This window comes from Leptonychotes weddellii, chromosome 2 (assembly GCF_054177405.1).
Source record: "Leptonychotes weddellii isolate Sample4059 chromosome 2, ASM5417740v2, whole genome shotgun sequence".
In the NCBI taxonomy this organism is placed as follows: domain Eukaryota; kingdom Metazoa; phylum Chordata; class Mammalia; order Carnivora; family Phocidae; genus Leptonychotes; species Leptonychotes weddellii.
This window is the reverse complement of record NC_138370.1, coordinates 73757401-73770732: the sequence shown is the minus strand read 5'-3', so window position 1 is coordinate 73770732 and position 13332 is coordinate 73757401. Positions and strand designations below refer to the sequence as shown.

Here is a 13332-nt window from a genome sequence, read left to right as displayed (position 1 = left end):
CAGTGGTACAGAGAAGAGACTTTCCTTTTCACCCACTGGATGCTGGCTGTGATGTCTGGAACTACAACAGCCATACTGTGAATGTGAGGTGGGCTGGTCCCTGAGGGCAAACCTGACAAGCTGAGAATTGCGGAGCAGAAAGATGGAAAGGACCTGGCTGAGCTGCTGAATTAACAACTCCAGGGTCACTCAACAGTGTCTCATTATGTGAGGGTCTTATTATGTGAGGTAATAAATTTTCTTTACTGCTTAAGCCATATTGAGTTGGGTTTTTATGTTTCTTGAAGCTGGCAGCATTCTGATACTTGAAGTAAAAATTTAGTAGCAGGGGCGCCTGGGTGGCTCAGTTGGTTAAGCGGCTGCCTTCGGCCCGGGTCAGGATCCCAGGGTCCAGGGATCGAGTCCCACATCGGGCTCCTTGCTCGGTGGGGAGCCTGCTTCTCTCTCTCTCTCCCTCTGCTTGTGCTCTCGCTGTCAAATAAATAAAATCTTTAAAAAAAAAAAATTTAGTAGCAAGCTAAATAAATCCATTCATCTTTTTCTATGTATAAGAAGTGAGGCTCTAATTTCCCAAAACCATGGCTTTTGGTTTTCACAAAGAAACAAAATTTTAAGAAAAACATATACCAATATGTTGCTGTAGAGTTAGTTAGCATTATGTTTTTATATAAAAGGCAACAGTTGTTTTCTAAAATAGTTTTGGGGCAGAACTTTCTTATTGAACCACCCCAAATCAGTCAGATGCTGAACTGAAATTAAATGTTGAGCACAGGGGTGCCTGGGTGGCTCAGTTGGTTAACCGTCTGCCTTCGGCTCAGGTCATGATCCCAGGGTCCTGGGATGGAGCCCCACATCACATCATCGGGCTCCCTGCTCAGTGGGGAGCCTGTTTCTCCTTCTCCTTCTGCTGCTCCCCCTGCTTGTGCTCTCTTGCTATCTCTCAAATAAATAAAATCTTTTTAAAAAAATAAATGTCGAGCATAGCATAAAATCCTTCTGAATGACTTATCTAATTCTGGATATGGCCACTGAAATACTTTCAAGTGTAACATGAACCAGCAGACAGAACAGTTTGGAGCATTAAAACCTCAAGGCAGACATTTAGTGAGAGGTATATGTGGGATGATCACTGAGACTAAAATAGTTTGGTCTCAGTCTTCCTCACCTTACCTTATTCTACCACCCTTGATTCCACACCAATTTTAATACCCAAAAAGATGCCTGATCCTTCCCTTTTGAGATTTTAGCTTCTCAGAGTCACCCAATTTGCATTAAAATTTTAATCTCATCCCCGTCTCTCCCGCAAGGAGGAAGAATACTAATATTGTGTGTCAGTGGGTGAAACTCTGTCTTAAAGATCCAGATATGGATGTGTCTCCATCCGGGTGATGAAGCTAATCCAGCATCAGAGTCTGGATTAGTCATCTTATTTGCTTCCCTTTCCTTCCTTGGATGGAAGGAAGTGTGAGAAAATCAAAGACTGGTCAACTGAGGGAGGGAAGATCAAGCAGGAGGTCTCACACCTGCTTCAGTTTGATGCTTAACTGTGCCTCCCTTAATAACACCCCACTTACTAGAATCCACTGCTTTGGGTCCCTGGGCACAAGGTGCAGGTGGTAGCAGAGTACTATTTTTACATGTGTGTCATTGGCTTTTTTCTTTGGGAATGTTGTAGGGGTGAGTTTGGGAATGTGAGCTGTGATTTGGGGAGGAACAAGGGGTTCCTGGTTTCCTCAGCTCAAAGCTGTCCTAAGAGCACCCAAATCTACCACATCTAATAAAATTCCTATTATCTTCTTTAAACCATGAGCTGAAGCTTCCCGTCCTTCAGATACTTCCCCTGATCAGTTCATTTATATTCAATACCCTTAACATTTACGTAATCAACTAGACCCTTTGGGTTGATGTTGATGATTCTTCTGGATTCACAGGTGTATGTGGAGTCATGCTAAATAAATGTAAAGCTCCTAGCCATTCCATACCCCTCCTCTCATGCTTTGAAAATGGCAAATAGCTAATAACATTTTAAAACAACTCAAAATGGGGGCGCCTGGCTGGCTCAGTCGTTAGGCGTCTGCCTTCGGCTCGGGTCATGATCCCGGGGTCCTGGGTCAAGCCCCGCGTCGGGCTCCCTGTTCCTCGGGAGGCCTGCTCCTCCCTCTCCCACTGCTTGTGTTCCCTCTCTCGCTGTGTCTCTCTCTGTCAAATAAATAGAATCTTAAAAAAAAAATAGATCAGAAAGGTATGTAAAAACCAACCCAAGACCAACTTTCTTAATTAAAAAACACACACACACACACAAAAACCCAAAACTCAAAATGTAAAGTTTGCTTAGTAATTTAAACACATAGGTAGACATATCATAATAGGGCCTCTAGGTGGTTAAGTGTCTGTCTGCCTTCGGCTCAGGTCATGATCTCAGGGTCCTGGGATGGAGCCCTGAGTCAGGCTCCCCACTCGGCAGGGAGTCTGCTTCTTCCTCTGCCCCTCCCCACCCCCCATGCTCTCTCTCTCTCTGAAATAAATAAATAAATAAACAAACAAATAAATAAATAAATCTTTTAAAAATTATAAAGAAAAAAGTGACTGCCCTTCTGCCCTAAATGACCAAAGGAAGACAATGAGAGATGATTGTATATTTTGTTTAATACTTGCATTGTTTCTATAGCGCAATTATAGCAATCTTTAAATTTACTTTTCATTACAAATATTTTGTCAAGTTTTGTTTCAGAAACATTTTTCCTACTCTCTTGCACATGCACCCAGACACACTACAAAAAAACTCATTCATAACACAGTAAGGGCAAACATTATTCATGTAAACATCTTTCATTAATTTCCCATAATTTAAAAAAATCATAGAATTATAGATATTGAATAAGGCTCATAGATTTAGTTCAAATTCCACAAAAGACCAATCTTTTGTTAACTGTGATGGGGTTAACTTTTTGTTGCAATAAATGCTGAAAGCCTACCCCTAGGTTCCAATCCTTAAACATACCTCACAACCTAATAAATGCATTTCAGGATAAAAAGAGAACATAGAAAACCCAGGAGGAAACCTTTTGAAGGAGGGAGCTCAGACCATGAACCTAATTTCTTCCATGATAAGCAGGCATTACACATCCCTGTGGTTTCCCAATACAAGAATCGAGGTTAATTATAGTAACCCAAAATATAACCAAGTTGCTATGTTAAGATACATTGGCATGTGTGTACATATTGCTAGTAGACACAGTGAAAATTTTGTCATATTTATCATTTCATTATATCCAGGACCAAAGCAGAGGGGGAAAAAAAAAAAACCCCAAACAACAAACCAAAACAACCCACTCAAGTTGAATACCATTATAAAGGAGTGTCCTAGTAACATAAGAGTCAGGAGAGTTGGGAGGTATGTCCCAGAGATGCGATTGGTCTTGCTATTACAAAGACTTCTAACAACAGTGTGTAAAGTCACAGACAGAGGAAGCAAGGATTTGCGTTATCCGAGGACGTCTCTCTCTGGTTGGAAGCTTGGTGCTTAGGTGCATAGTCTCCCAGAGCTGAGACAGGAAATGTACTGTGCTGAGAAATGGGCCCCTTGCCAGCCACTCCCTCCCTCCTTCCTCTCTGTGAGGTGGAGGCCAGGAGGCCGGGACTGCTGGCAAAACCGTGAAGTTCCACCCTGGGGTCTGAACCCCAACTCCACTGAGGGCAGCCTCCCTGACGTGTGTGACTAGGCAGTAAGGGTGGCGGCTGATGGTGGCCAGAAAACCCAGCTCCGAGGGTCGCGCGGCCACGTGGCTTCTGATTCTGCTGCCCTGCAAAGGAATTGTGCTCTGGATAACTGCACCAGTGTCTCGAATGCCTCTAATTCACTCGCAGGCCCTCGGAGGCCGGGAGTGATGTCACTTAAAGGTGGACACACCTCCATGAGCACCTAACTTACACCAGGAAGCGGCGGAGGCACTGGGGAAGCCTATGAGCTCTCTCCGTGTCCGATGCAACGACGCAGGGAAGTTGCCATGAGTCAGAGTTATTTGTAGGCTTTTGATTTTTAAAAATCAAAATTGATCTGCATTATAGCTCAATAGACTCAGATAATTCTCACCAAGAATTTTGTAATTTGTTTAAATAGCACTGGAATAATTCGACTTCATTTAAATATATTCATTCTACCATGAAAATATTTCATACAAACATCTATTTACATACAAACACATTAAAATTTGTGAAAAGGGTTTCCACCCCTGTGGTTGTATGGCTTGAAATAGTTTCATTGCTTTGAATATGTATGCACACATTTGGCAAAATAAAACTATTAAAATTTAGTACTTTTTTAAAATAAAAAAGTGACACCAAGGCTCCAAATTCCTGAAGGGAAAGATCAAAGAAAAAAACAGTCTATCAAGGTACCTCAAGTAGACGCAAATTTAAGATATTTTGTGAACCTTTGATCTGTGGCAAATAAACATTACAACTATCAGTCTTGCAACATAGTTTCGCTTGTTTTTCTCAAAGAAAAGATGTCTGGATTCTAAATCACTACTCTTAAGACAGAAACTTGAGGCAACGCTTTTTAAAACAAGGCAAAACAGAAAACTATCCCTTCTTGGAAGATCTTAGATGCACTTTGCCGTGAGTGATTTAAAATTTTATATATGAAAGGAAAGTTTCTAAAGTGCCACACACTGTCTCACTAAGAAGGCAACCCTTGAATTCACTGCTCACAGTTACTGCCATTTTCATAGTTACCAGTACATGTTGTAAATGGCGACACTTGCCTCCATGTTGGCCTTTCCAGGTTGTTGGTGATAAGGAAATCCTTTTTCAAGCGTGAAGAACCCCCAGAAGGCAAATAAATTGAAAGCTACGCCCCAGACAGGTTCAAAGAGGTCTTGAAAAACCAATTTCCTTCTTCATGGCTCAAGTAGACCAGGGGCGAAGCAGGTTCAGACGAGAATAGGTTCTGCAAAACTCAAGTCCTCCCCGCCCGCTGCCTCTTAATCTCCTCTCTGCCTTGTGTCAGAGTCCGTCCTTACAGCGCTTCGGTCTCTGTCAGTCCCTCCAAACGTCCACGCGGGGACACAGTGCCACAGCTTAGTTCCTATTCCTAGCTCTAACACAAGATAATATCTTGTCAGAGAAAAGCTGCTAAGGAAAGATCGAGTCATGCAGGAGTTGGGCTGAGACAGCGCGGCGAGAACCTTCTCGGGACTATGGCATCACGCACCCGCGCAGGCGCAGGCGCCGGCGCTCTTCGGCAGAGCGTGAGCTGCGTTCTTTATTCCCCACCACACGGAATCTTCCGCGGTTGCGCCGCGGTCATCATGCTCACAGAACTACCAGATTCGGCTGCCTCCTGACACGTTTCCTTCCACAGCGGATAGAAAGACTCAGTAGAGAAATACATCCTGAGGCTTCTCTCCCCCCCCCGCCCCCACCCGGGGCTTCGGCTCGAAGAAGGAGAAACCCTTCCTTCCTCACCAGCTACCTCCTTATGGAACCTCAACGCCCGCGACGTCCTTGCCTACCCGCGGAACACAGTGAATCTCAAGCCCCCCTCGGAGTCCGCTCTGTGGCAAAGCCTTCCGTTTGGGAGTGGGGGAGGGGCGGGGGGAGCAGGCGCCACAAAGCCCGGCAGAGACACAGAGTGAAGGCACAGAGGTGCACACAGAGGAGAGACAAGAGAGGAGAGCAAGAGAGGAGAGACACTCAGAATGGGGAGGGAGAGGGCGGAAAAGAGCAAGAGATCAGCTGGACAGGGACATCAAGACATTCTCACAGACGAGAGAGAAAGCGGGAAGAGATGGGACAGGGGAAAGAAGAGCCAGAAGACGCAAGAAGAGAGGAGGGAGAAAGAGAGGCTCAGCTTGGGTGTCCTGTTTCCTCTGATTTGTCTGAAGGTCGCAGACACACTGCTGGGTTTTAAACCGAGTGCTGTCATTCAGCATCTAATTTGAAAAATGGATTAGTTGGTTAATTACTACTTACAACTCTTCAATCCCTATACCAAAAGAAAGAAAGGAAGAAAGAAAGATTCCATTTGAGTGGGGGGTAATCAGAGTAACCCATGAGGACAGAAATGATACCCCTACTGCAGCCTCAACAAGAATGACACCACCACCAGGAATGAAATCATTCAAAGCATAGCTGTGTTGGAAGTGTGACCTGCTCCATCCTGACCTCGCTCACTGACCTGGCTCCACGACCCAACTGACTGGGGCTACTTTAATTAAAGCCATCTTTCTCCTGAAGACAGGCACTTGCTTTGGGACGCATTTGAATTAAAGCACCCATCAGAATACAAGTCCCGAGACTGCCCATCTGTCACAGTTTACAGAACCGTCTCTTTCTACAGAACAGAAGCTATCCTATCATCTAAAAACCCTACTCGGTTCCCTTTGTGGGAGATCCTTCTGGCAGCCCTGACAACTTCTCACGTGGTAACCATCAGCTTCCCCCCCCCCCCCACCGCCCCCCGAGACCACTGCCAGCTAGCTGCACGCCTTGCACTGGCCATGTGCGCTGGCACCGTGGCGGGGGGGGAGGGGCGGGGGGGCAGGGAGGGGCTCCGGGAAGCCTGGCCCTGCAAAGAAGGGAAGGGCCCCCTTCTGTCACTGTCTTGAGGGCTGAATCCTGTGCCCAGGGGCCACCCGAACAGACAGCTGTGAGCAGCCCCCGGTCAAGCACTTTTGTTAAATTCTTCCTAAGAGCGACGAGTACCTTGACGAGAAATAGCAAACTTCCTTCCTGCCCGTTTCTTTACTCTTCTCTGCTCGGCCACAGCTCCCTATGGGCTGTGGCCTGGAAGGCGCTAGCTTTCAAGGCCAAACTGGCTCAGGCGACAGGTGCTCCCACTGGCAGCTGGGGCTCTCCACCGCTTCCGGCAGCCTTGTCGAGGCATCTGAGGAAGCCACAGCTACGGCATGGGGTGAGGGTGCCTACAAAAGCCCCGAGCCCACAGAAATCATTCAGAGCCATCTCAGGTACACTACACACCTACCTAGCAGTTAAACTAAAAAAACGGGGGTTTTCTCCTTATTTCTGCAGTTGTGATTACACGTGGCTTGCAAAATGGCTGAAATGCTAGTGATATCGTTGCTTTTAAACTATACAGGTGTTACTCTTAATTCACAATGCTTTGAAGCAGCTAAGTGCTTTGGAAATAATGACAATGAAGAGTTTTAGCACTAAGGTTTGATTTGCACCTAGTGATCAGTATGTCTCTCCTAACAGTAGCAATTAAAAAAAAAAAAAACCCAACTTTAGAATTCTGCGTCAGAATTCTACGTTGTTATTTGACTTTTGAATTCAGTGCACTGTGCCACAAGCCAGACTGCTCTATGTTATGTACATTTAATGTGTACCCGAGAAGAAATTACTAGCACTATTGAAGATATTGCAAAATTGCCACAGCTACTGCTTAGAAATACTAATTTCCCTCTCTCCTTTCTTAAAGTATATATTACAACTCTCCCATAACTTAATGCAAACAAAGTAAATTCATTTCTTCTCACATCTTAAAGCAAAGGTATCTTTGTTTACATGCGAGAATAATAGTTCTATAATAATACCCCGGCCCTATGAGCCAGTTCTTTATATTAGGACATAATAATGAAACAATGTAGAAAGAGCCAGAGAGACCTACGCACTGGCACTGACACGAAATCCATTTGGAAGTTTTTTCTCTTGTAAAAGATATCTAAGATAGAGAATGGGACTGAGGGGTGACATGACTCAAAAAAGTGGGGTTCTGTTTGCTAGGAAAAAAAAAACAAAGCCATTCTATTGCAAGATACAGATCAAAGGTTAAAAGGCAAATTATACTACATTTAGAGAATAAAAATGTAGTAATCCTCTATCCTCCGTACGGCACGTATGCAAGTGTGAATACACATTTTATGTTGGCCATAGGAAAAAATATCATGAAAAACCACAGACTAAAAATGACTGAGAAGCCCCCTTTCCCTTTTTCAGTCTAATCATTTGGCATCTCTGAGTGTGGTACAGATTTAGACTTGAGCCACCCAAGAACATCACGCTGTCTGTGTCAAATGTTCGACAATACCTCTCAGTAGGACGTTGTTGCAAGGCTAGCTAATTTTAAATCTGGTATGAGTAATATAGTCAAACCTAGTTAGTATGCAAGAAAGTCGTTGCTAACGTGGAGTGAGAGGATGTGATGTCACAGCATGAGCAGTCCCTGGTTGTCCCGTTGTCGGAAAACGTAGTGCATAGATCCAAGTTTCTATTCCAGGTCTCGGAAGCCCAGGGCTGAGCCTTTCACTTCTGCTGGGTGGCCTGGAAGGCCTTCAGCTCCACCTGGTACCACTCCGGGGCTTCAGGCCCGCTCTTCCCTGGGGGGCTGTGGTCGTAGCCATAGGCCACGGTGAGCTCCTCATCAGCCTCCACGGCTCGGAGTGTGCGGATGCATTTGATGGGCCCGAAACGGGGGTGGACAAACCTAGACATCAAGATGCGCACAGTCATTCCTGGGTCAGATCGGGAGGTTAGAAGCAAAGCCTGGGGCGGAGGGGGGTGGGGGGGGTGGAGGGGGTAGGAATCACCCAGGAGCTCTTCCCTGGGCACCACTGGTAGGCCCTCACGTGTAGCCCACAGATTGGCCAGCATCAGCTTCACCTGGGTGCTGCTAGACACCGAGAATCTCAGCCCCACCCGGACCTGCTGACTTGGTGTCTGCATTTTAACAACACCTCCAGGTGATGCATATGCACGTTCAAGTTTAAAAAGCACTGCTCTAGCTTCCTCTTTGAGCATATTTGGCACTCTGTATTTTTAAACCAACAACATGGGCAACAACAAAAATCTATCCTTAATGAGAAACTGGATCCAGTGCAGCCGGTCGGCATTTCAGCCCACCTGGCCTGTGGCATCAGATTACCTGGCTGTACCTCGTGGGCGAGGCTTTACCAGGACACTTTGGGAGGTGTAAGGAAGAGCCCCATGGATTTTCCAAAGCGAAAAACTGTATTCCACCCTCTACAGACAGAGGAAGTATTATTTTCTAGCATAAAAGTAGATGAAGACTTCTTTCCAGGAGCGAAGCCTAGACCTCTCTGCCAACCTGCTTTTTAAATATTTCCCTGAAGCATCTTGTGAAGGGAGCAGCCTCGAGCCTTTCGGAACCCGAGGCAGGGCTAACGCTCTGACTGTGTTCCTCTGCCAAAGGCTCCCAACCCGGTTCACCCCTATGACCCCTGCAGGAGAACAGGAGATAAATAAGGAATAGATTTAGCTCACCTAACAGCTTCTGAAACCCAGAACGGAAATATGTAAGGCATGGCCAGAAAGAAATTCGCTTTATCTCTATATGCATCTGGTCAAATCAGTCTCATTCATTTATCGTCACACTGTGAGCAAAGGACATGGAGACACCACAGGAGAGGCTTCCAGGCCCTAAGTTAGATTGGCACATGGGGCATGATAGCAAGGACCTGGCTGGTTCCCTCTATTGGTGGTGGGGAAAGGAGTGTGTCTGTGGTTTAGGGACATCTTTTACGTGAAGGACAAAGGACAAAGTGCGCACCCACACTCCAAGGGGCCTCTATGTCCACCCCACTTGGGTGTCATCTTTTCTGGAAAGCACGCTTGACTTGGGGTCAGAGACTTTAGCGTGAGTCCCGGTTCCACACATTATTACTGCCCCCTCTCAGAAAGCTCACTTCCATATCTCTGAATCTCACTTTCCTCACCCTCACCTCATGGTAATACTAGCAATCCTAATCGTTTAAGAGTTGTCACTGTGACAAAATAGGGTCCCCTATAGGAAGCACCTCACACAGGGCCTGGCACAAAGTGAGGACTCAGCTTCTACTAGTGACTATGTGCGCACATCTGTGAGTGAGTGTGCGTGTGCACAGAATTCTCATACTGTGCTCCACCACAGACATCCCTGCACCAGGGATTCGGGAAGTCCTTATTAAAATCACAACTCTTGGGGCACCTTGGTGGCTCAGTCGGTTGGGCATCCGGCTCTCGGTTTCGACTCAGGTCATGATCTCAGGGTCCTGGGATCGAGCCCCACGTGGGGCTCCCCACACAGTGGAGAGTCTGCTTGTCTCTCTCTCTCTCTTCCCCAGCTTGTGCTCTCTCTCTCTCTTCAATAAATAAATAAATCTTTAAAAAAATAATAAAATCACAGCTCTTTGTCTCTAAATTAAAATACTGCATTAAAAAAATAATACCCCTGAAACGGAGCTCTAGCTAATCTTACTGCACACTGACAAAATTCCATGAGAAACCGAAGACTTGCGGTATAATCTTCTTTTATTTTCATTTTCCTGCTTATTATTTTCAAAGAGTAGAAAAAGGACAGACTGAAAAGAAGGCACTCCATTTCAGGTGCTGATTCTCCCAGGCAGCATGGGGCATGACGCTTAAGGACACTCAGCCACTGCGGCTAAGAGCTCCGCGTTTCCGGTCTGTAATGGGGGGGCGGGGGTAGGTAACGGAGGTTGCTCCACAGAGGTCCTGATGGGGGGCGGGGGTAGGTAACGGAGGTTGCCCCACAGAGGTCCTGGGAGGCCTGAGTGAGAGAATTCATGAGAAGGCGTTAGCATGGCACTGGCCCAAAGTGCTCAATCAATGCCAGTAGCACGATTAGTGGGCAAAGCAAAGCTCTCTGCACCCAGTGGTTTGGGCCCTTGGCGACATGTCACCTCTATTGACAACTAGGGCAGTGGTTCGTGTCCGTTTGTCCGTTTGGATTTTGTACCGGACTGCAGCTTATACAGGGATATTGCTTTGCTGATGTTAAAGTGTGCATAATGATACCAATAATTTTAGAAGCAAATGAATGCCATGGATCGGTATCTGAATTTTATATTTTATTATTTTTCAGATAGTCTTCCCTTTACCCCAAATAACTAATTGTTCACATTGGGCTGGAAGGAAATAACCCTGACGAGTCTGGGGACTTGATTTTGCACAAATGGACCTCTCCCTTGTCTCCTGTGCGCTCTTCTTTTTGGTGAGAAAAACCATGTCCTTGCAGTGAAATCACAGAACTCGTTTGTTTTAAAAGAGTAGTTGTTAAAAGAGAAGTTGAAGTAGCATTTGTTACTGTTAGTTACCACTGCTTTAAAAGATTGTTGGGAAGCCGTGTGCAGCCTGGAACGATGCTTTGGCCTAATTCACATTGGCCGCGAAAGCCTTGGAGTTAATAACAGTGTCGGTTTCATTTCACATGACACATGTCCTTTGCCATTTCTACCTGCCCTTTAAACAGAAGTCGGAGCTGCAGTACTTGGTACTGGCTGCCAAGGAAAGCAAGTCCCTGCCAGAGCAATTTCCAAGCCATCTCAGGGATGTGAGGAGGGACATTCATATCCTGGCAATTTTCCTATAGATTAAATGCACATGATTGGATCCTGCTTCTGTTAACAAGCAATAGACAGGGGGGACTGAGAGCTATAACTGAGCAGAAAAGGTGGCATGTGGCCACCTGCCTCCCAGGTCGAACAGGCATTTTCTGGCTGAGCTAAGGAGATCAATGATGATGATCCAAGGAATGCCAACTGTACTCTTCAAGGAATAGTCAGAGACGCTTGACTTTGGGAGGAGAACATTCAGGGGGCATATGAAAGCTTCTAAAATATTTGTAGGGCTACTATGTCGAAGAGAGACTGGCATAGTGCATAGGGGAATAATTAGGGCAAAGGGCTGGATGTTATAGGGAAACCCATTTGGGCTTCATACAAAGAACATTTTAATCATCTGAGCCTGAAAGTTAATTTCACAACAATATCTATGTCAGTTTGTCCAGATAGCTGCCTTCGTGGTTAACAGTAAGCTCCCCATCAATGGAGGTTTACAAGAAGAGGTTCAGTGAGCCGTTGGAAGGGGAGGGCTCAAACTCTGAGAGGTAGGACTATTTGACTTTTTATTTATTTTTATTTTTATTTTTTTAGAGTGTTTTTCTTTTTTTTAAGATTTTATTTATTTATTTGACAGAGAGAGACACAGCAAGAGAGGAAACACAAGCAGGGGGAGTGGGAGAGGGAGAAGCAGGCTTCCCACGGAGCAGGGAACCCAATGCAGGGCTCAATCCCAGGACCCCGGGATCATGACCTGAGCCGAAGGCAGCCGCTTAACGACTGAGCCACCCAAGCACCCAGGACTATTTGACTTTTTAAAATGACAGCTTTGTTGAGATGCAAATCGTATACCCTAAAAATTCACCCATTTGAAGCATGCAATTCAGTGGGTTTCAGGCAGGCAACCATCACCACTATCTAATTTTAGTATAGTGCGGTACCCTCAAAAGAAACCCCATACTCATTAGCCAGCAACCCCATTTCCCCGGGCCCTGGGCAACCACTGATCTGTACTCTGTCTCTATGAATTTTGCTGTAATGGCCAAGTCCTATCAATAATAGAATCATACGCTATCGGGTCTTATGAGACTGGCTTCTTGCACTTGGCATAATATTTTCAAGGCTCATCCACGCTGTAGCATGTGTCAGTATTTCTTTCCTCTTTATTGTCAAATAATGGGGACTCTGATTTAATCCGTCTTTTCCAGCACCAAGACCTTGTGCTCTAGGCTTGGCATTTTCTTTTCTTCCTTCCTTTCACAACATAAAAGAGTTCACGAGTCTTCACTGTGCAGAACAATTTTAATTTTTCTAATATTTCAAATAACACTATCCTTAATTTTCCAGAGTGAGACCACTGAAGGACAAAAAAGCATCGACGAAACAGCAACCAAGAAGTGTCTCATTTCCATAGCGTTTCTACCCTTCCAAGCACTTTGCCCTGTCTGAGTTACCAAGGCCAGGGAAGGGGCTGTTTAGACTCCGAGTGTCAAGTCCTAACCAGGAGACGTCTGGGAGAGGAGCCTCAGGAACCCAGAAGGAGCGTCCTTCACCTGGGGCAGGATGACAGCTCTGAGAGGCCCTCGTCAGTCGCGGGGCCCTGGCAGATGGGGCCCGGATCCACCCTGGAAGCTGGGTGTCATACTCACATATCGTAGATGCAGTTTGGAGTGAAGGAGTGATTTGCCTTGTGTCCCAAGGAGGCACAGTACTTGGACACGTGGCTGTAGGGCTCAGGCACATCAATGACCGTTTCTTCATCGAGGGAGAGGGTATTCCCATTAAGAGCCCAGTCCCTGCTGTCAACCTGCAGAAAACAAGAAAGCGCACGTTAGATAGGGCCTTTCTCCCCAAATCTCAGAGAACATCAGCAACATTAACTCATTTCTCCTTCCGTTTTGCTGTGTGAGTGCTAGATGCATGAAAAGAACCAGAGGCATCCCTCCGCACATCAATGGTGCGAAAGCCATCTGTGGGCAGCATCAGGCAGCTCAACTTCTTACGCACTGAC

General features: G+C 45.9%; 1 protein-coding gene across 3 annotated transcripts in view; it reads right to left on the bottom strand.

Moving 5' to 3' along the window:
• Positions 1-13332, bottom strand: part of SETD7 (SET domain containing 7, histone lysine methyltransferase) — a 270085-nt gene that overhangs the window by 219879 nt on the left and 36874 nt on the right. For 2 of the 3 annotated variants that reach the window (XM_081811863.1, XM_081811862.1), the window contains 2 exons: positions 12971-13128; positions 2629-8449 (listed from right to left, as the gene is read on the bottom strand). The exons of the other annotated variant lie outside the window; for it this stretch is intronic. In XM_081811863.1, coding sequence (XP_081667989.1) covers positions 8298-8449; positions 12971-13128 — 310 coding nt within the window. In that variant the 3' untranslated portion in view covers positions 2629-8297. Of the gene's footprint in view, positions 1-2628; positions 8450-12970; positions 13129-13332 lie in introns of those variants that run through there. 3 annotated transcript variants of the gene reach the window in all.